General features: G+C 47.0%; 11 protein-coding genes across 11 annotated transcripts; 7 read left to right on the top strand and 4 right to left on the bottom strand.

Annotated features, from left to right (window-relative positions):
* Positions 1-204: 204 nt before the first annotated feature.
* On the bottom strand, positions 205-1,345 carry N7516_003340 (cytochrome c oxidase assembly protein COX14; the record flags this gene model as incomplete). The annotated part of the gene is made up of 2 exons (XM_057216060.1): positions 205-701; positions 847-1,345. The coding sequence occupies 2 exons, from the start codon at positions 1,343-1,345 to the stop codon at positions 205-207; spliced, it is 996 nt and encodes a 331-aa protein (XP_057077943.1).
* Positions 1,346-1,681: 336 nt separating this feature from the next.
* N7516_003339 (DUF2458 domain-containing protein) lies at positions 1,682-2,536 on the top strand (the record flags this gene model as incomplete). The annotated part of the gene is made up of 3 exons (XM_057216059.1): positions 1,682-2,094; positions 2,164-2,203; positions 2,255-2,536. The coding sequence occupies 3 exons, from the start codon at positions 1,682-1,684 to the stop codon at positions 2,534-2,536; spliced, it is 735 nt and encodes a 244-aa protein (XP_057077942.1).
* Positions 2,537-2,849: 313 nt separating this feature from the next.
* Positions 2,850-3,161, bottom strand: N7516_003338 (uncharacterized protein; the record flags this gene model as incomplete). The annotated part of the gene is made up of 2 exons (XM_057216058.1): positions 2,850-3,061; positions 3,119-3,161. 2 exons carry the CDS (start codon positions 3,159-3,161, stop codon positions 2,850-2,852), a joined length of 255 nt encoding a protein of 84 aa, XP_057077941.1.
* Positions 3,162-3,365: 204 nt separating this feature from the next.
* Positions 3,366-4,151, bottom strand: N7516_003337 (Glycoside hydrolase family 3; the record flags this gene model as incomplete). Its single annotated transcript, XM_057216057.1, has 2 exons — positions 3,366-4,040; positions 4,095-4,151. 2 exons carry the CDS (start codon positions 4,149-4,151, stop codon positions 3,366-3,368), a joined length of 732 nt encoding a protein of 243 aa, XP_057077940.1.
* Positions 4,152-5,234: 1,083 nt separating this feature from the next.
* On the top strand, positions 5,235-6,306 carry N7516_003336 (uncharacterized protein; the record flags this gene model as incomplete). Its single annotated transcript, XM_057216056.1, has 2 exons — positions 5,235-5,965; positions 6,015-6,306. 2 exons carry the CDS (start codon positions 5,235-5,237, stop codon positions 6,304-6,306), a joined length of 1,023 nt encoding a protein of 340 aa, XP_057077939.1.
* Positions 6,307-8,834: 2,528 nt separating this feature from the next.
* Positions 8,835-9,302, top strand: N7516_003335 (uncharacterized protein; the record flags this gene model as incomplete). Its single annotated transcript, XM_057216055.1, has 3 exons — positions 8,835-8,943; positions 9,023-9,074; positions 9,134-9,302. 3 exons carry the CDS (start codon positions 8,835-8,837, stop codon positions 9,300-9,302), a joined length of 330 nt encoding a protein of 109 aa, XP_057077938.1.
* Positions 9,303-10,338: 1,036 nt separating this feature from the next.
* N7516_003334 (uncharacterized protein) lies at positions 10,339-11,436 on the top strand (the record flags this gene model as incomplete). Its single annotated transcript, XM_057216054.1, has 4 exons — positions 10,339-10,579; positions 10,642-10,940; positions 11,091-11,172; positions 11,255-11,436. 4 exons carry the CDS (start codon positions 10,339-10,341, stop codon positions 11,434-11,436), a joined length of 804 nt encoding a protein of 267 aa, XP_057077937.1.
* Positions 11,437-12,276: 840 nt separating this feature from the next.
* Positions 12,277-13,758, top strand: N7516_003333 (fungal specific transcription factor domain-containing protein; the record flags this gene model as incomplete). The annotated part of the gene is made up of 1 exon (XM_057216053.1): positions 12,277-13,758. One exon carries the CDS (start codon positions 12,277-12,279, stop codon positions 13,756-13,758), a length of 1,482 nt encoding a protein of 493 aa, XP_057077936.1.
* A 1,376-nt stretch (positions 13,759-15,134) lies between these two features.
* Positions 15,135-15,912, top strand: N7516_003332 (uncharacterized protein; the record flags this gene model as incomplete). Its single annotated transcript, XM_057216052.1, has 3 exons — positions 15,135-15,416; positions 15,491-15,749; positions 15,806-15,912. The coding sequence occupies 3 exons, from the start codon at positions 15,135-15,137 to the stop codon at positions 15,910-15,912; spliced, it is 648 nt and encodes a 215-aa protein (XP_057077935.1).
* A 570-nt stretch (positions 15,913-16,482) lies between these two features.
* N7516_003331 (cytochrome b5 reductase family protein) lies at positions 16,483-17,496 on the top strand (the record flags this gene model as incomplete). Its single annotated transcript, XM_057216051.1, has 3 exons — positions 16,483-16,750; positions 16,813-16,890; positions 16,952-17,496. The coding sequence occupies 3 exons, from the start codon at positions 16,483-16,485 to the stop codon at positions 17,494-17,496; spliced, it is 891 nt and encodes a 296-aa protein (XP_057077934.1).
* Positions 17,497-18,515: 1,019 nt separating this feature from the next.
* On the bottom strand, positions 18,516-20,558 carry N7516_003330 (uncharacterized protein; the record flags this gene model as incomplete). The annotated part of the gene is made up of 3 exons (XM_057216050.1): positions 18,516-20,195; positions 20,255-20,419; positions 20,475-20,558. 3 exons carry the CDS (start codon positions 20,556-20,558, stop codon positions 18,516-18,518), a joined length of 1,929 nt encoding a protein of 642 aa, XP_057077933.1.
* Positions 20,559-21,457: the final 899 nt, after the last annotated feature.

Genomic DNA, 21,457 nt, shown 5'->3' with positions numbered 1-21,457 from the left:
CCGCGACTTGCTATGCAAGAGAAAAAAGTATTGCAGATGGTGAGAAGTGAAGATCAGCGGAGGGAGGGAGATGGGTCCAGATTATGTCCGCTGATAGATGATGAAATCAGATCAGCATTAACATTCGAGGACGTTATGCCACTAGACCCGTCCATTCCATCCTTCGCTCTTTTGTTTGCTTGGAGGACCAAAGGTGACACACATCTATCGCCCCGTCAACCAGCCAGTCCAGCTCGATGTCTTAGTCTTCGCAGCTTGGTCCACGTTCTCAGCCAGCACATCCAACTGACCGGGCAAAGGAGCGCCAGTCTTCACTGCAGCAGCATCCAGAGCTTGCTTAGCCTGCACAGCCTCCATAACACTGCCTTGGGCATTGTCAGCACCCTCAATAGCCAAGCCTGATGCAGATTTTGGTGCAGTGTTGGCACCGCTGTCTTCCATGTTCAGCTTCTCGAAGAGGAATCGCTTCGCCTTGGCCCAGGGCTTCTGTGCCTTTTCCTCCTCGCGCTTCTGCTTCATAATTTCGCCGATCTTCTCCTTCTTCAAGAGCTCCTGCTGTTCGGTAGTTGCGGTGCCGTTGGCGTAGGCGACCTCGGCATCCTTGAGAGTCGCAAGTTCCTTCTCGACCCAAAGCGTGCGTTGGCGGCGGTTATAGAGAGTGAGCGAGACCATTGAGTAGACCGTAAGAACACCGCAGATACCTAGTATGATCCAGAAGGATTAGTATAAATCCGGTATGGGTGAATTGGGAGGTCTATTGGTTGTCCTGGCTGACTCGGACTTCGAAGCATCGTATGTTGTGTTGCTGGTACTTGCTCATTTTATTCCACGGGGCAGGAAACATACCGGACGCGGCAATCAATGAATAAACCATTCCCTTGTGCGCTTTATTGGCGAACTTCCGCCCAGACTCAATCCATCGATCCGCTCCGCTTCCAGCTGCCTGTGACTTCCGAGCAGCCCGTGCCTGTGCTCGTAGTCGTTCCACCTTCTCCTTGGGTGTCTCCGGTTGGCCATTCGGGCCAAGTTGCGGTGGTGATGACTTCGTGCTGGTGTTCTTCTTTCCGAAGTCTGGGGCCTGGTACGCGCCGCCGGTCTTGGAGTTGGCGTAGGGCCCGGTGGCCGTGAACCGCGTTGCGTCTGCGGCGGATCGGGACATGTTGGGAGTTCCCGGTTTCGGGGGATAGACCTCAATATAGGGATTGGGAAACAAATTAATATTACTGGAAATTGGCCGGAGGCAATTGGAGGGCCGTGGTGGGGTGATGGAGCTGGAGACACTTGATAAACCGGGGGATTTGCAGGTTGAAGGTAAATTTTCAGCACGGGAGATGCGCCAAGACATTCAAACAGCTTCAACTGATATGACTTCAATCTTCTTTCAGTCCTTTCGGTTCTCTAAGCTCATTCTTGGGAGGTTTTTTTATTATTCATATGCTATCAATAAATTATACCACTTATCATTTTTGCAAAAATCGACTGGTTTCTCTAAGCACACCCCTTCTCTATCTTTATTCTGATATATATCCTTTGTCAACCACACTTGACATCTACATCCATCTCCACTCATCACTTTAAATCTTTATTTATCAATTAGTCTACCGGGACTGATTTGTCGATAAGCAAATTTTGGACCAACATACACATCTTCCAAGGTCCCATCCGGAGGCTCTACTCCAATATGGGAGACGGCTTCTACAATGCCTCGGACCTGAACTCAGTCCTCAGCACCTTGTCTAGTCTAGCTTCTCAGGGCCAAGGAACCCCTAACCAGCATGTACCCACACATATTCAACCGGCAAGAACCATATCGTCTAAATCCAAGCCTTCGGAAGATCCACGAACGCCGCAGCCAAAGATAACAAGACCGTCAACTTCTACTTCTGCGTCTGACTCGTCAACTATCACAACTTGGCCTGCAGCACTAAAACATGTGATGCGCACCGTGGGTCAAAACGAAGAAACCCAAGCTCGCATTCGCGGTGTGATCCGAAGTCAACATCATCATGAACAACAATGGTTCCAAGCCCGTGAGGCACTATTGAAGCAGCAGCAGGGTCGTCCTGAGAAACAGAGGGAGCTAGATGCAGTCCTGTGAGTTTATTTCTATGCTATTGCTCTGCAGTGTTTTATTATTGACTAATCACTAATGCTAAACAAAAGGAGGTCGATCGGTGCCCCTGTAAAAGAGGAAGATGGCTCGGTATGTTCTCAATGTCCCCTTTAATTATTCGCCTCGACTGATTGCCATTAGACCGAGAAGGAGTTGGCCGCAGAGATTGCAACCTACGATGCAAAGGTGTACAAGGCAGCCGTGCAAATGGGAGATGCTATCATTGCCGAATTGCGCGGTCTGGGTATTCCATTCTTTACGCTTCGGAAGGAGTTGGTTGAAGATAACCCATCCAGTATAGAAAGCTCACAGCCGCGGAGCCAGACTGAGTCCGCTGGAACCACCTCATTGCCAATTGCCAAGTCTGAGCTTGTGAATTTGCAGCAACGCATGTTGGAATTGCTGGAGGATCTGTGTAAATAGTGAGATGTCTCTCAGCATTTGCGATCTATTCTCATCACTCACTGAGTGACTCTAGACTGGCATTCGGCGGATATCATAAATTAACTCTTTTTTTAGAAATTCCGTTCACTAGCTGCACTCTTTCTAAACAACATACTTTTCCTGATTGGGAAGCATCACGCGATCCCATATCAGATGTCTCGCTTTGAGTACTTGCTTCAATTGATTGGGATGAAGGGACCAGAGTCAGCACGCAACTACTCAGACTGTAACCGCTTGATTTGGTTTTGATTGATTGACATTGTCCGGTTGTTTATTTATATTCCCGGCTCGATCAAGTGTAGTCTTCGACATTGAGCTCTAAACTTGTCTCTATCGCATTCTTGACCCCGTTCCCAAGACCGAATGCATATCTGCCCTCGTCCACCACCCATTTACCCCCAATTCGGTGAGTAGCATCCCGCTTTCGAACTTGAACATTGATAGTGATGCCTTCATTCGGCCTGAGCAATGTCGTTTTCTCAAGGCAGACGAGAAGAGTCTCCTCTATTTGGTAAGCGGGCTAGTTGTAAATTTGTACAACTTTCTGGCCATCAACTGTACCTGTGTTCTTAACCAGCACCCCGACGGACCAGTAAATCCCCATTTCGTGAATATTGGCGAGGCCTGCTCGAGAACATACTATTGTCACCTAGGCCATAACCAAACCACCAAAGAGGCAGCACATTCGGGTGGTGAGCCGGCTTGCTTATCTTCATATTTGACAACTTCGTCAATACCTGGCCATGTTTCCTTGGTTCCAATAGAAGGGAAGATCTGTATAACGCCGTGGCAGGGTAACTGGGAGTCTTCAGGAGGGGTTGGTGTTTCCAAATAAGACATCTGCCGGAGCATTTCCAGATTCTTGACCTCCATACCACGCCTGAAGGAAAGTTGAGGATTTGTCAATCCATGGAAGCTCCACAGGCGACCCTGACTGATTGATGAATACGAGGCTTTTAGGACGTTCCACGCTCGATATGAGAGCTTCGACCAATTTGTCCTGGCTCCCCGGAAAAGCCATATTCTTTCTTTCATACCATTCGTTTTCCCAGTCTTCATTAAGTCCCAGCACGATTATGGTCATTGCGCTTTCGTCGGCTAGTGCGAAGGCCTCGGAAATTAGCTCCTCAGTGCTTGGGATCTGCTGGAGATACCCGATGCGGACAGAAGGATGAGCAGCAAAGGCGTGATTTGCATCAGCGCTCAATGCGTTGGCAGACAATTCGTAGGCATTGGCCCAAGCCCCCACCTGTACTATATAAGCTTTACCAGCAAGCAGAAGCTTACTGGCGGGCACTTTAGCGCTGCCAAAGGCATAGAAAGTCTCCCCAAGCTCCGTCCAGCGTGGATTGTCGATAACAAGCTGTCCACCTATCAATAGCCTTGACCCTCCAACATTGCTCAAGCTAAACGAATGTTCTCCGGTAGCCGTGGGGACCAAATTGGATGTCATGCGGTAGGGATATGGCGGGACAGGATCAACCTGGGAGAAAATATTCCAGGTTGTCCTACCTCTTACCAGTTTGTTTATACGCACTTCACTGTAGCCCGGGATTACGTTAACTTGTTCACCTGGGCAATATTCTGCCAGCATTTTTCAAAAGCTACCAAGGGCGGTCGGCACGTCCCGCGTTTCGTACCGCCTTCACGGTAAAACATCTACACCGATCGCTTCAAGGTTGACACGATTGTCGATTGTCTATATCTTCTCATCTCTCAGTGAGCAACAATCATGGTAGACGATAACCTGGGCGGTCTCTTGTCTCCTTCTCATCGAGGCCAATGCAGTGATGCTGCGAGCACAAAATCTACATATGATCCCGACGACAGCGATGAATCTCACAGCTACAGTGACGTAGCATGGTCTCCTGGTGATGGAATCTGTCCAGCAACGGCACATTTTAACCATTGCTGTCAGTCAAAATATGAAGAGTGGAAAACTGCTATCTCTGATCACCATGGCGGCTACAATTCTTTAACCTACTATACAAGGGCCTTTTTAGATCTGCTTAAAGACGTTCCCCCCTTCTTTCAATACCCACCAGAACGTGTCAACATTATGGGCAAACCAAGGTCTTTTCTTATTCTGAGGTCTTCCTTGTGCATCCAAACGACAGAAGATCAGGGTTGCACCCAACATCAGAAATCAATAGATTATCTCCAGTGCCTCGGATCACCAAAACCTATAACCTACCGCACGAAGGCCGAGACACAATTCCACGACCCTATCGTTTTCTCTGGCAATAACATTCGCTCTGGGTATTTCACAAGCATTGTTCTAGCCTGGTCGTACATTATTTCCTGTTACTGGGTGGAGACACTTCAACGGGCAGGTGAGGCAAGTCAGATCTTACACGACCGAAATACGCAGATAGAAGATTCTTTCTGGGCCATTGTCACACGGGGATGCTGGATGGCGCACGTAAAAAGACTAGATGGCGTCTTTTATTCACCATGGATGCTGAGAAGCGAGGATGCCCCCGGGAAGAAGTATGTTCTTTCAGAGTCTTTTCCGCGTCTGACTAGCTAACATACCTTAAACAGGGCCCACTGGACTCCTGTTTCATCGAAATCATCTCTTGCATTTAATATCCTCCTTAATTTCTGCGCATCAGAGGGTTTTCAAGTTGAGTGCCTTATTGGTCTTGCTTCTGTTTTAATCATAACATCACGGAACATGACCCCTCCAAAGTTTACACCTCCTGTCACAATACGGCTCACTCCTACTCACTGCCTGAAACGTCAGGATACGATATTTGATGAGCTTTTTCAATCGATCGACAAATGCATCTTTCTAAGCTCCACTCAAGACGCTCTCGACTCGTTACTTTGCAGTGCATTCTTCGATCCTTCTGTTCCATGCAATTTAGTCGGGGCTGCATCTCTCGGAGCACGAAAAGCGATTTCGACTGCAAATGTGATTGATAATCAGCAGCTTCTTAACACGATCACGCATATGAAACCACATCTGAGCATTTTATGGACTGCTGCAATATGCAACGACCAGGCAAATTCGCTGCTAAATATGGTTCTAAATAGTTTACCGCCGATATGCCTGGTGGCGGCCTTTCTAACCCACACGATTCACTCGTTTCTTCAGGTAGAATATTGCTTAAGAGACTTGGAGGAGCCTCGCATTGCTCGGGCAACTGAATTCCAGACTTCTTACTTTTGTCGGCCAGATGTATCAGTGCCATGGTCGCCAGCGCCTCCTTTCGGCGCAACTCCAATTCAAAACCTTAGCCTTGAAGTCAGAGCACATATTACACATCAGCACAAGCCAATTTCATGGAGAATCAACTGGGTCTTGGATTCCGGGGAAAGAATACCGGCGAGCAAAGTTTATCAACCTTTGGTTGCTCAGATTTACGATATATGTGACTCTTGTCCCGCAGATCAAGCCGATGAGTAAGTCTAACCAGAAGTTAACTTCTTGTACCATTAGCTAACAATTAAGGCGACCTTATTTGGAACGGGATCTTGCTGACGAACAGTCGGGCGTTGCAACATCGCGCTTGTTTAATTGGCATAGGAGTTATGATGACGGCATCTGGCTTGACGAAGGTAGTGAGGATGTTGAATTGGTTCGGGAGTTACAGAAACATCCGTGGATTGTTGATCCATTTGATAGCCTGGAAAATGAGCCAGTTGAAGAAACAAAGCACCGCAAGGTCTGCTTTGAAGCTATATCGCGATGGAATAGTGAGGTCGAAAGATTTCGGCTGTTAGGGGAAAATGCCTCACCATGATCAAGGCTTGTCCATTTTTACGCTCTGTTCCCGGACTGCTGAAGGCTATAGAGTAAAAAAGATAGCTCAAGACAGCAATAGACGATGAATATCATGCAAATGGCAAATAGTATTAACTATAATACTGCATGTTGTAGATACAAATTTCTCAGCCGACATAATCAAATTTGCCAGAGTCAGAGGCTTGTACCGTCTATGATGAAGCCATCAAGGACTGCTGCTTGCCAATGGACTACTGCTTCCTATTTCCCCGCTAGATGTATCACCTCCAGCAAAACCTGTGTTTTTATAGTCCTCTCTTTGTGCTCGAGTGACGTCTCTTTGCCTGAATGCACCGAACACAAGACCATCTCTAGCCGCAGGATGATCTTTGCATGCGTAGCATGTTCGATACGTAAAATTGGTCGAATTTGTAAAACAACCCCCGGTAATCTGACAGCGCTTCCACCGATTCCTACAACGAGGAGCCGGGCATTTGGCGGTACCATGCTCATTGTTTTGATGGAGGCAGACATCGCACGATCCTCTCAGTCCCGAGCTTGTTGACATTTCGTGGAATAAAACAGCGATTGTGGATCTGGTAAGTATAAGCTTTATAGTTATGTCTATGATTACTCGGGACTTGGGTTTTCCTCTCACATGTGTTTGTGAGAAGCCCTCGCCGTCGAAGAGTTTTGAAAGTAGCCTTCAAACTGTGATTATCGGCAACTCGCAAAGCAAAATTCTGGGGGAGTGGCTAATATTGTACCCCTATATAGGATCAGTACCCCTCTATTGATTCCTTTGCTTACCCCGCCAACAGTAGACTGACTACATTGATTGGGTATTTAGCAAACAGTTGATTGGTTATGTATGCGCGCATGGACACAGCTTCTGAGCCAGAATTATATGGGAGCCTTGCTCACCAAGACCGGATGTGTTTATCTGCCCAAGTACTTGTTTTGAAACCCATTTTTTGCAGCGGGTGGATGTGCCTCTCCAGTATATTTCACTCGCTTGTATTATCCTAACTAGTCGCTCTGACAGGCTGTCTGACGACAACGACAACACAGCTTATAGGTAGTTAGTCAGGAGATACGATCGCGCGGCTACTTGATGAGATACACCGACCACCATTTAACTACGGCCTACTTAAATTAGTCAATCGGAATACTTTCACCGCCTAAGCTATAGCTCTAGTTAACTACTGTTTATAGTGCTATAGCACTCCCGCCGTAGCACCGTAGCACCAAACCGAGTATCTAGTGCTGCTAAGCCTTGGTGCTACAGCACCGAACCAAGGGCCTGGCGGCAGCACTTGTGCTATAGCACCGGTGCTACAGGACTTGTCAAGGCCCACTCTCGATAATACGGGTTCCTAGCTGATGATTACTCGTTATATTAAGTAAGATTGACTAGTTATTAGGAGGGTATCTTTGAGCGGGGCCGTATAGATGATGAATATTACGTATTCCTTCCATATGAAGCCACATCCCAACCTCTTCGATCCTCCCCGCCGCAGCCCACCGCTACGAGTCATTTAATCTATTTGGCTTTTCGTTTCTCCATCGTCCTCTCCTCTATTGTCCAGAGAGGGGAAGACCATATTGTGGCTCATTAGCGCAATGCTTATTGAGCCATTTTGAATTTCTGTTATTCAGAACGGGCTGGGATATTTTTGCCCAGCAGGGCGTACGGAGCCCTCGGACGATGAACCTTCTGTACAGAAAACCTATTCAGAAAGAGGCTTAGTCTAGTCTGCTGGGAGGGGGTCTGCCTTTCAATCGGCGGCAAGAAAATTGATTTGATTGGGTAACACCACCTGAATAGAGGAGTGCAGGATTGGTCTACGTACCAGTGCGTTGCATGGGCACCTGAGAATTCTCCGCAATTGATTATAGTTAGGGTGTAAAAGATATTGTGTACAATGAGAGCGACCAGCTCTCTGGCGATTATGCTGACTGTCTTCAATGTAGTGTCGCGCTGCTATATCGGACAAAATTAGAGCAGAGATCGGGGAGACCTTCGCCCTTGACAGGCCAGAAACGGGACCGGAAACTTGTCCATGCATTTGGAGGCCGAAAGGAATGCAGTATTAGCTGCAGGAGGCAACTAGTATCATAATTTGAGATTATTGGACTATCCCACACCTCTTTGAATCTTTCACAGTATCGATGAGTTGGGTCCTAACAATTGTACAGAACTTTCAAGTGTCTCTGTTCTATCGCTAGCAACTGTTGCTAGTCTAGGACCTTGAGAAATTCTCTTACACGTAGGGATCTTCATCCTTTAATAACTAAGCCACCCAATAAACAATTCTCAACAGCTTCTCGCGTGCGAGGCCGGTGCCCTGACAAAATGTGATGGACTTGACTATTTGAGACTAGCCAGTGATTGACTACATAACTGGTTATCATAAAGCAAGTAAGCGCCCGGTCATACACGTGAAGAAATTATTGCAATATAAATAGCTGATAGGAGCTGTATATTGAATTTTCGATTGACACGCTTTCCTGACTTGACATCTGCGTATACAAAGTCTTATTGCAATGTCCCTACAAAACATTCGCAACTTCTCCTCTAGTGCTGGTCGAAAACTCCTCAAACTCGTTGGCAAAGTTACTTTGGAGGATGTTCGATCTGTCAATGGGCCCAAAGGTGACTAATGGGTCTCATCAGTGGCTAAAATAAATGATGATGTGGAGTCAAAAGTAAGTGCACGAAATATTTCTTATAGTCATGTCTGCTAACCATCAACAGTATAACACTGCAGCTGGATACGAGATTCAGTATGATACCCAAGACACATAGGATATGAATTTTTATTTATTTTTAACAAATATCACAGGGGAGAAATGGCTCATAAGTCCTCCAAAGACCCTTCGGACCCCGACGACGTCCTTACGATCGCATTCTACAGCCAAAATGGCACTCGGCTTCTAAGCGGTCATGTTCATGAGAATGGGACGTACAAGCTCGCCGAGAGCCGTGCAGGAAAAGGCAAGGGGCCTAAGTAGAAGTGAACCACGCATACGATCCCATGAAGGATACTTTTTCTCGGCAATCCTCAAACCCAGTTCTACGAATAGTACAAGCAGTCTCTTGGCTCACAATTGACTACCATGTTATTCATGAACTTCCTACGTAGCTTCACAGCTTGCTATATCCTTTGCGTTAGACGAAAGATTTATACTTATAGAAAGGGGCGGACTATAATTAGACGTGGTTTTATTCTGTTGAATGAACGAAGGGTGTACGTACGCCTGTCTTATAGACTTCCCGCAGAACTAAATGATGTGTTGCGGGGTAAGCAACCTTACCTATAGGTAGGTAACTATTGTGATTGGCTTACATTGTAGGCATAGATGACCAATCATGAATCTTATGTGGGTCTACCTTTGTTTTGAGCACGACGAAATTGGAAACCGGAAATGACGCAGCTTGCCTTGTCGCGACGTTAATAATTCCCCAAGGTAAGTACAGGACACTAGCTCTACTTTCACTTGACTAATTTCCTCCCAAAGATGGTTAACACTATAAAGGGAACTCTGGCCCTTATATCTCACTGTCAACTGGGTCGCATTCGCACATATCCAAAAATCCGAGATCCTCTCGTCCCACGAATTAGAATGTCATCATCGTGGTCTGGAATCACTTCTTCGCTAAGAGAGTTCGCATCGAGATCACTGAATAAGACTTCAATACCAAGCGCTCCAGAACCCCCCCGGGCTTTTCCCACTAGTGGTTACAAACCTATTGAGGCTGGACAGCTGGTGGAAGAGGAAGAACTGCCTGATTACAAAGAAGACCGGTTTTATCCCGTTCATCTAGGTGAGGTCTTCAATGATCGCTATCAAGTAATTGCAAAGCTTGGCTTTGGGACCTCATCTACCACCTGGTTGGCTCGAGACTTAAGGCATGCTCTATAACACTCCAATGTTGTATAGCCGGACTAATTTGTACAGAGCACACCAGTACGTTGCGATGAAGGTTTATGTATGTACGTCATTAGTTCACCGTGAGCTGCCATCATACCACCATATCGCCAGTCGTATGACAGACAGTTCACATGAAGGACGAGGCAACGTGCGCAGACTGTTGGATTCATTTGTTGTTAATGGTTCTAATGGCGACCATATTGTCCTTGTCTTTGAACCTGCACAAATGAGCCTTCGCGACATGAAAGTTTTATTCCGCCCGGAAGGATTTGACGAAGATTTAGTCAGGGGTGCTATTGTTGAGCTTTTGAAGGCTCTTGATTTCTTACATACATATGGGGAGATTGTCCATACGGGTATCTGTTCTATCAACAATCCTCTGGAGCTCGACACTAACCGCCACTCTAATCTAACCTAGATATCCACCCCGGAAATCTGCTCCTTGGTGTTTTTGAAAACTCCATTTTTCAGTCCATTGAAGAGAAAGAACATACCGCCCCAGTTCCCCGTAAACAAGTGTCTCCTACCCGGACAATCTATCTCTCCCGCCTGATGCGACCCAAGGGAGGTCCAATGCTGTTATCCGACTTCGGCGAAGCCAGAATTGGTCCTGGACCGCACGGTGGTGATATTATGCCATTGGAATACCGTGCCCCTGAAACGTTACTTTATGTAGGCTGGAGCTATCCAGTCGATATATGGAGCGTTGGCCTCACGGTAAGTGTATTCATCCGCTGTATTCATGCCACTGTGCCCAGGAAATAATTCCAACTCTGTGAGAAGGCGTGGGACCTTCTGGAGCCAAAAAGACTGTTTACTGCACGTGACGATGATGGCGATCTTTATGATGCTGCTCATTTGGCCCAGCTTATCGCAGCATTGGGGCCTCCTCCTGTGGAATTTCTCGCTAAAAACCCTGAGAGAAGAGCAGACTTCTGGGATGACGAAGGTATGCACAGCGCCCTGGACTGCGGATGTACTCAACTGTACGACTACGGCTTCACGTTCCATACTAATCTCTATCGCTTTAGGGAGATGGCTGGGTCTTGCACCCATACCGGAAGCTCGGACAATGGAAGCTCTTGAATGTCGCTTGAAAGAAAAATTAGGCTTTCTTAAATTCATTCGGAGGACATTGACCTGGATTCCGGAAGAGAGAGCAACTGCTAAGGAGCTTCTGCAAGACCCTTGGTTAACAGGGGGAGATTCCTAGCTCTACTTCCTTCCATATCCCTCGCATTCCTTGAGTAACTCAAAATGTGACATTGTATGAAACTGTACACATTCAGGGTCGGGTACTCTAATTTGAACGTCCGTTCCCCTCGAGATTGCATTGCGTTTGTATGCGCGTTGTGAAGGTCCAGGGCTGGAGGTGGGGCTCAGTCATCTAGCTTATGTAATCATTACCCTCAGCCCTGGAGAAGTCGTAGACCTCCCGAGGTCAGCAAGTGATTCTATACATTTGTCAGTCTGTCCATATTTCTATCTATTCCACGTTAGCTTTGGGTGAACAGTTCTAATACTTAAATAAACACTCTAAATCAATCCGATTTTTTCCTTTGATTTGGAACTTGTCGGAATGCCTTGGCCGACCGCCCGCCAAACGCCGATAGCCCCCGGGGATTGAAACGTCAACCTTACATTCTATCATTTCTTAGCATGACTCCGGCAAGATCAACGAAAACAACTGGTCTAGCCTCACTGGCTTGTACCGAGTGCAGAAAACAACATCTCAAATGTGACGCTAGTAAACCATCATGTTCACGATGTGTCCAAAATGGATTACTCTGTCAATATCTACCCTCCCGTCGGGGCGGACGCAGGAAATCACGACTTGAGAGTCCATATCAACGCCACTCGCAAACCCATGTTAACGTCAGTTCTCCTATTTATTATTTGTAGTTCTTTGCTAAATTAATTCTAGACTCGATATCAATCTACGGTCCCTGTTCTGCCAATAGCCCCTGCACAGACCACACCAGAACATCCTTCGGCGCAGGCAGGTAGGCAGACAGAACTCGATATTCCCACTGAGCCGGTCTCTTGGCCAGTGATGCTTTCGGGAAATGTTCCTGTTCAGCAAACTGTGGAACCAGCAAGAAAACTGTCGCTCCATGATGAGCGCCTGCCTCGGTTGTACTATGAAAATTTCCACGTCGCCCATCCGATCTTGGTGCCCAGCTCCTTGTATCATGACCACAATTACCCTCACTTCTTACAGCTAGCTGTGCATTTTGTGGGCTCTCATTATATTGCGTCTGTTCCGAGTCAACCATACAAGGAACAAGTCGTTGCTGAGCTGAGGACAAACCCTGATCGGTCGGCTTCCATGGTCCAAGCTTGGCTATTATATTCCATTGCCCTGTATGCTCGCGATGAATGGACTGAGGCACAAGATGCCCTCTCTCATAGCATTGATATTGCTTTGGAGCTTGGCATGAACCGTTGGTCATTTGCTTCATCCACGAACCCCGAAAGATCTCTTGAAGCAGAAAGCATGAGACGAACCTGGTGGGAACTCTACGTCACCGATATCTTCATGGCAGTCCCGCTTAAAACCACCACATTTCGGTGTAGCACAGTGTCACCGGAGGTGGCCTTACCCTGTGAAGAGTCAACGTATAATTGTGCGGGTGATATCCCAAAACCACGTATGATGATCGAGTTTAAGCGGAGGATACTCGCGGCAGAGGATACTGTCTTTTCGTCATTCAGCTACCGCATCGAGGCCACAACAATATTATGCCGAGTTCTTGTCCTGAACCGACTACGCGACTGTCATCGCGATCACCTCCAAGCTGTCGAAAATGCGCTAGTGAGCTGGATCAACCACCTACCGCCCAAAAAGCTCGACATTGTTGATTCATACGGCAACGTCGACGAAATGATGTTTCAAGCGCATTTGACAATAGCCTACGCCGCCATGCTCCTACACTTACCCCGAAGCGACCTTCCATCTGTATTGTCCCAGTCCCAACCAGATGATCGCTTCTGGCCTGGTCTAACTGGCCAGCTCTCATCAACATTCACCCGTCTAGTTCACAGCATCAAAGCCACAGAGGCTTCGAGGCGAATTTCAGATTCCATATCTGTTTGTCCAAACATCTCCAAGCACACCCCCTTCATCATCCCCGCCTTGACCCTCTGTGGACTCATCCAGCTCGCCACGTCCACCAGCCATTCCGAGGAGTGTTTCGACCATCACTGCAACCGTGTCACACTCATTCTAGGATGTCTCAAGAGCACCCAGCGGACATGGAAACTAGCCGAGTCCCTATACCATGCTATTCGGTCCTCTGCGGCGGAAGTCTTGTCGGATTCGATGGAAAAATGGAATTCGGAACCACTACATCGATTCACCCCGGCAGCCACAACCCCTAGTGACCAAGAAGGACACAGCTCCAATGCCAATCCCGCCATAATTATGCCAGACGGGCATGATTTCATGCCGCCGGAGTTTTCCCCGCAATTCATCGATCCAACTTGTTACAATGCTTCGTTTTTCAGCGCTATTCCTGACTTTGATATAAATTAGATCGGTTATACCCGGGAGCGAGTGTAGTAATTCAATATACTTTTCAAAGAAGAAAAAAAAAGAACAAAGAACTTATTACGCCCGATGTCATTTTTACCTAACGGTTTTTGGGGTAAACATCAGCTGGACTTGTCATGCAGCAAGGTGTTTATTCTATTTATATTAGGTCTCATCCAACGATAGGTAACAATGATAGGGGTCCAAACATGCATTCTTAGAGGATGTCGCAGATATGTCAAACGCCGATTGCGTGTTTTATTTTTTTTGAGTCGCCGACGGAGCCATCGATCCGACCTTTGATTGGCCCGTTGGACTCTCCCGGTGTTTCATTCAGCCACGCATCGTACCAATATCTTGTACCACAACGGGCATTTCTTGTGAAGATTAAAGATAGGTTTCTCCAAGTAACATCAGTGTTGTAAATAATATCAATTGAATGTATTACATATTCTGTCCGGTGTTATACCCGAGAAAAGTTCATGTTCGTTTATAGTAAGAAGTCCGATAGTACGGAGTATAATCTCATACAAGTATAATCCCATATGCTTTTCATTCAAACTATACATCGGGAGATAAGGCTGGAATACTCACCGACTATTTCCTTCATTCTGTCTCGATTGAATATCCGGCGATAACCATGACAACCGTCTGTGTGGTTATATACGTGGTTGATGACATAGGGATCTGCTTCATGCTTAATTTGTTCGCCGATGCGTTGATCTACAAACTCGCGCTAGTGTTGTTGTATACATATGCTGGACTACTAGTACTAATAACTCTTACATCATGAATCACACGAGAGTCGGGTACTAGGTGGTTGAACCGCAGCTGCATTATTGCGTTTGATGTTCTGGTTATGGCGTTATATGTGTTGATTTTATCTCCTCGGCCGGGTTTGGAGCGGAATTTGACCATTGAGAGAAACTAAGGAAATGGTTCGAAAACTGGAAAGACGAGTGCAAAAAATCTTGAAAATGTTGATTGTTTCAAGTTGTACTCAATTCATGTTGGGGAATACTAGTCAACTAAGGGTTGTAATGCGAGATTCTAGCATTCTCAACACCTTCTTTTTTTCTATTTAACATATTATGATATAATATACATACATTACTCGTCAATAAATACATGTTCAGGCCTCTTGGTACTATCAGGCGAGACTGTAATCGGTCTGGGGGGCGCTGGAACGCAAGGCATGGGATCAATCGGCGATTGAGATTCCATTCTTGTGATTGAGCTCGCACGGGGGAGAATCCAGGGGAAGCAGATACGAATTGATTCCCGAGATATAACTCGTCTTGTGGATCCTCTTTTGAAGCTCTCATTGCCTTCCAAGAATAATATCTCCTTTCAACATCACCCAAACTTCCATCCACAATATGCCCGCTGTCGTTCCCCTACTCCCGCTTGGCACCAGCCGATCACTAGGCAACAAGCACTACAACCCCCAGTATAGTCTAGATGATCTCATACAAGATATCAAGAACTACCTAGGCAAGAGCGGTGGTATTTCCTCAGCAGACGTGGACAACGAATACCTGATCTCGCTGGCCCAGAAGTACATCTCTGATCCGAACGACTGGGCCCGCTTTTTCTACAACGACACCAGCAAGAATTACACCCGTAATGCTATCGAAAACATTAACCAAAAAGCAAATATCGTGAGTTTTCATTCCAATCCTAGCTAGTTCTGTCAACATTGCAGCCCGAGAATTAGAGATTAACCGTTTCCCAGCTCCTTCTCGTATGGAACCCCGGGAAAGGCTCCCCCGTCCACGACCACGCCAATGCACACTGCATCATGAAAGTATTAGCTGGAACGCTACAAGAGACCATCTACAAGGTCCCTGATCAGGACTCTGATATTCATCGCCCGTTGGAAATCAAGTCTGATACGAAGCATACCATGAATGATGTCGCTTATATCTCGGATGATATCGGGCTACATCGCGTTCATAACCCGAGTAGTGACCAGGTCGCTGTCTCTCTTCACTGTAAGTGTTGCATACATCATCGAAAGGGGAAAGCGAGTACTGATAAATGTTTTTAGTATATACCCCGCCTAATGCTGCCGACTATGGGTTCAATATTTACAACGAAACGACAGGCAAGGCGAGCTTTGTACAACAAGCTCAAACTGTTCCTCAGAAGGAATGAGGGTGCCAAGGACGAGACAAGATGGTGACCTGGTTTTACTTGGTATCTTCTCTTTTGCTTTATTTTGTATGCGCCGTTAGCCTGTCAGATATGATGATATTCCACTTTGCTCGGCGCTGGCGCTGAGGAGGCCGTTTTGCTCAAGATTATGAAGCCGTTTGACATATTCCAAAACAAATTGACACAAGTCCCAATATATAGCCAAGTTAATGCGACTTGATTTTAATTGATGGGGTTGTTTCATCATCTAGGCTGAAGACATATAATGTAACCTATACTTCGCACCAGGTTCCGGAAAGGGCCGAACTCTACTCTGTACATACTATTTTAGAGTATTCAATGCTGCATCATATGAGGCTCGCAGATCTAAATGAATCATATGTCTCATGTCGGGGTCGGCGCTGATGCTCCGTGACTTCTACGGTTTTTGCGGGCTTTGGACGGAGCTCGGCTCGGGTTTCGGACTCGGTGTTGTAGAAGCGAACTACTTTAAATTGAAGATATTTATATTAACTTGCTTGATGTACGCCTGATTGCGTTAATTCAAAAAAAAAAAAAATTGTTTTCACCATGTTCACCATGTTCAGAACCCCTCTCTCCCAGTTCATTACAGCAAAATCGGCCACGGCCGTCACCGTACTAGGCGTTGGAGCTTATTGTGTCCAATCACGTCTTATATCAACTGCCAATGCAGAGTCAAATGAGCCTCCCAAAGTCTTCTCAGGATTTGGATTTACCACCTTGCGCCTACAAAGCACGCAAGATGTCAACCACAACACGAAACGCCTCGTCTTCGAGTTTCCCGACCAGAACGCCACAAGCGGATTGTCATTAACTTGTATGGGGTCTCGAATTATAAACCAACTTCCTATTAGAGATGATATAACTAACATGCTATAGCCGCACTCCTCACCATATCCCGTCCTGAAGGGCGCTGGTTTCCCGTACTACGCCCATATACACCCATCAGCGATCTAAGTACGAACAATAACCCTAAGTCCAGATATAACGATAGTTAGACTAATACAAGACCGCACAGATCAACAAGGTCATATCGAACTCATGGTCAAGAAATACCCAGATGGAAAAGCGAGCAGCCACATCCACTCCCTTTCTCCAGGAGATACCCTCACATTCGCGGCGGCACTCAAAGGACACATCTGGACACCGAATCAATCCCAGCAGATCTACCTCATAGCAGGTGGGGCCGGAATTACACCAATTTACCAGCTGGCGCAGGGTATCCTCAATAATCCAGCCGACAAAACTAAAATCAACCTCGTCTTCGGTGTCAATACTGAGAAGGACTTGCTTCTACGGGAAGAACTGGAGAGCTTTAAGACGCGCTTCCCCGGTCGCTTTGACTATGTTTATACAGTTAGTCATCCCGAGGGACAGAGTGATGGCTTCAGGAAGGGATATGTTACTGAGGAGCTGTTGCGGGATGTTGTGAAGGCCGATGACAATGCAAAGGTCTTTGTTTGTGGGCCTCCTGCTATGGAGGATTCGTTGGTTGGAACGCGTTCTAAAATGGGTACCTTGGCTCGTCTTGGGTTTGCGGAGGGTCAGATTGTGAAGTTTTAGTTTGTGACTTTTCGTGTTCTATATGTATCCAATGTATTATATGTCATATTCAGCTCCAGAGTTTCATACTGTGATTTTGAAGCTAATATATCCAATAGAGAAACCAATGAAAAATCAGAAAAGAGAACAAAATGAATTATTTATCAGATATTCGTCATTCTATCAAAATAATTGTGATCGTCGGGGACATGGTAACTAGTTAGTTAGTTATATAGCTCTTATACAAGAGAATGATTCCCAAGTCCCATTCCCTCTTCTATTTCGCAGAGAAGATATTTAATCTGATATTTAGACCTGACTCACCTATTCTGGGATAAATGCCTGCGAATTAAACCCGCCACATCGATTCATTTTGTCTCTACTCCAGTGCAAATAATGACGCGGCCTCCCGATTTAGGAACATTCGTCGTCAGCCTCATGCCGCGCCATCTGTTTCGTTTTATCAACCCTACTCTTGGTTTAGTTGTATACGTAGGGGTACTCCGCATGAGCCTATCTAATATTGTTTTCAATCTATGCTCCACTACTATGTTTCCTATTGGCCCTGAGGGAAAAAAGGTCGCAAATGAGTGACGACCATGTACCAGCTGTGGCTGTGTGGAGAATGGACAAAGAACGGGCTAGGGGGATAAGTTGTGATATTACACAGAACAAAAAGAAAAATGTACAGATGTCAGTCCAAGTCCCCAAGGGAAACCAGTATGTAAAGAATCTAGAGATATACAGAAACGTTCACTCGAGCGCAGCCGAGGATATATGACAAGAACGGAATGAAAATAACGCCAGACTGGGGGGTATGATATGCATGAAACGATCATAGCCAGAATGGTAAATACCAAATGGCCTCAGCTAACCCTCTCTTTTTTGTGTGTGTTCGTTTCGCGGTCCTTGGGGGTGCAAATTTGCAAGCCTTGTTTAGTAAAGTCTGCGGATAAAGGTTCGAAACAATGCAAATGCGAAACGAAGCAAGATGTACTGCTAATCATACAGGACTGGAAGCGGCAAAAAAAGCCACAATTTCAAGGCCGTTGGTTGGAAGCGAGAGGTATTTGTTCCATGGGGAGACCTTCCTCAGAGGCGACGTGCTGGTAGCGGCCGCTACTGCGGGCGTTGATGTGTCGCCAGAGGGTGAATCCAGCTCCGCCCAAAGTGCTCGCTACAAGGATGAAGATGAGGAGAGCCCCGATTGCGCGGATGACATCGTAGGCCTGGTAGACGGCCTTGGCGACCTCCTTCGCGTCGGTGTATTTGGAGGTTGAGCGGTCGCCAGAGCCAGTGGAGGTACCGTTGTTGACTAATTCGGCCGCTTTATCGCCGGGGCTGTCAGCAGAAGGCGTCGATTCTGTGTTATCGTTGGCAGCGACAATGATTGAGGGGTCATCAGGAGTAGGGCCAGAGTCAGCACCGGCCCAGCCGGCTGCTTTCCAGTTGGGTGGCATGCCAGTGCGCTTGATTGCAGAAGTATGCATGACGTTTCCCTCGGCATCGATTGCCTCTGCGGAAACAAAGTCCATATAGCCATCGGTGATGAACATGGTCTCGAAGTCGGTCTTGTTGGTAGTACCGATGAGCACGGGCTGGCTGCGGTCGTAGGCCTGTGCGTAGAACTTCCACTGGACGACGTCAGTCGCGCCGTTCCAGCTGACATGAATGATAGTCGTCATGTCCTCGGCGTGGGTACCGTAGACGGATGCCACTAGGTCGGGAGGCGCAGTGGGGCGACCAGTGAACTCGCCCTTGTAAGCGCGGTAGGTTGAGTACCGGTCTGATGAAAACTGAGCGGTCATTAGAAGGTCGCCGTTTGATGCGTGCTCGCTGGAGTAACCGCGTTCGCTCCATCCGACAAAAACGTTGCCGTTGGGAAGCGGGTTAGTGCTACCACGGAGTCGGGTGAGACCACTATCGGGACGATTGATTCGTTTGATAACCTTGGCGGTCATAGGGGTAACACCTGTGTCTAGCTCGACGAACAAGACAGAGGAGATCCTCTCATCGTAGCCACGTTCGTCGGAGGCATTGTTCAGGAATGAGATAACGTGACGAGTGCCGTCTGACGAGACAAACTTGACATCGTGCTGCTTGGAGAAGGTGAAGTCTTGCTCGAAGTTGCTTTCCAGTCCGCCCAAGCGCCACACGATGTTTCCATCCTTGCCAGAAATCAAGTAAATGGTATCGGTGAACCGCAATGAGATCAGGTAGTCACCGGCCGTATTCTTGTCGACCGCATTGATATGTACGTAATCCCAACCAGGCGATCCTCCGGCTGGGTTATCCCAGGCATGGAACATGTTCGACTCGTGCAGCGCAATGTGGTCTAATGAATCCCACATGACTAGAACCTCGCTGGTTTCGACATCCACCTCAACAAACCCGCCAACCGTGACCCAACTCTCTTCCGTTGGACGTCCGAAATCAGTCATGCTAACGACCTGGGGACGATATGTGCAAGCCAGGGCAGTCTTTCCTCCGTCCATAATGTTGAATTCATGCATATTAAAATCATGGACATCGCTAAGAGCCTGGACCTCTTTTTCCACCTCGTAATGGCTGTTCACAATGGCGCCGTGGCCCTTTTTGGAATTGTCGTATTCCCAACCCACGATGAAGGACAGATGGGGGTCGTCATCGATGTTGTGCACCGGCTTGAAGTCGAAGACATTCTGATTGTCGTATAAGGGTGCTCCAGCCCATATAAGGACCTGTTACCAGAGGCGAGTCAGCTGGTGCTTTTTGACCGGGTTTCGGGACCAAGACATACGCCACTGTCGTCGTAAATGTAGGGTCCGACTTGGTATTGCTGATATTTCATGGAGGGTTGTTCTGGGGAGATCTGCCCGTATGGCGCGACGAACCAGTATCCGGGGGCCAACCGCTCGCGGTCGTAGTATTCAACCTCCCATTTTAAAGCTCGGACCTCAGGGAGCTGTATTTGGCCATTAGAACCAAACGATTCCAACAATATCAAAAGTTCAACCCACCGTCACAAAAGACATTAAATCCGAGTCATGACGCTCTGCAATGGCATTACCCGATAACAGGAGTAATGCAGCCCAAAACATCATGATTAACTTAAGGAATGGCTAGGAAGATTTATATCTTCCAGAATGGAATAAAAACCGAAGGCAAAAAGGAAACGAAGGGTAAAGAGGATCACTACATAAGAGCCGATGCTAGACACGAAAACATTCAGACGGTCGTCGTCAGTGGGATCAGTAAAGAGCGGGGGGTAAACGACAGCGCTAGGCAATTAAAAGGATATATGGAGTAAAAGCTATTAAATTAAAATTAAGATAAAAGAAACTGCCGACGGAAGCTCAAGAGACGTCAAAGAGAGAAGAAAATCCCCAGGGCCAGGCCGAGCAACGTAATGAAAGTCTTGGCATTCGGTTCTGAGTGGAGAACTGAACTGCCGTTTGTCCAATAAAGTCCCTCTCCAAGTCCTCTCCAGGGGGTTAAAGTAAGTCCTCAGGGGGCTAAATGGGGCTAAATGGGGTTAAATGGGGCCTACACGTTGTTCCCACAACGGAGTCCTTCTCCTCTCGTATATTTCCCGAATTCGTATATCCATCCACTCAGTATCTATTCACTAGAAATCTAGAAATTCCGTATGATGGCGTGGCCTGCATGTCGGAGTCGGTCTGTTTTGCCTTAAACATCGTCGGGGATTTCTCCACGCGTCTTCACCGATTTTAGTGACAGGAGATCGTCCAGGGGAAAGACTTGGCATTCCACCCGAATCCGAGCCTGGTCAAGCATGGAATCGTCAGGGGTTTCCTCAATTTCCGCTGCTCCATCAGACATGATGATCACCAGAGGAAGATCCTTATCAATCTCAGAGGTTATATCCAACTGTCTACTCCACAGACTTTCCAAGTTCGCCTTTTGACTTTGAGCCATAAAATGTACCTTCACCCCACAAATCAATTTTCAAGTAAATGCCATACTTCGTTCTTTACATTCC

Source organism: Penicillium verrucosum, assembly GCF_028828655.1.
Source record: "Penicillium verrucosum strain IBT 35672 chromosome Unknown utg000001l_segment0_segment0, whole genome shotgun sequence".
Classification (NCBI taxonomy): Eukaryota; Fungi; Ascomycota; class Eurotiomycetes; order Eurotiales; family Aspergillaceae; genus Penicillium; species Penicillium verrucosum.
The sequence above is the reverse complement of the archived record's forward strand: the minus strand, read 5'-3'. Positions and strand labels throughout refer to the sequence as shown.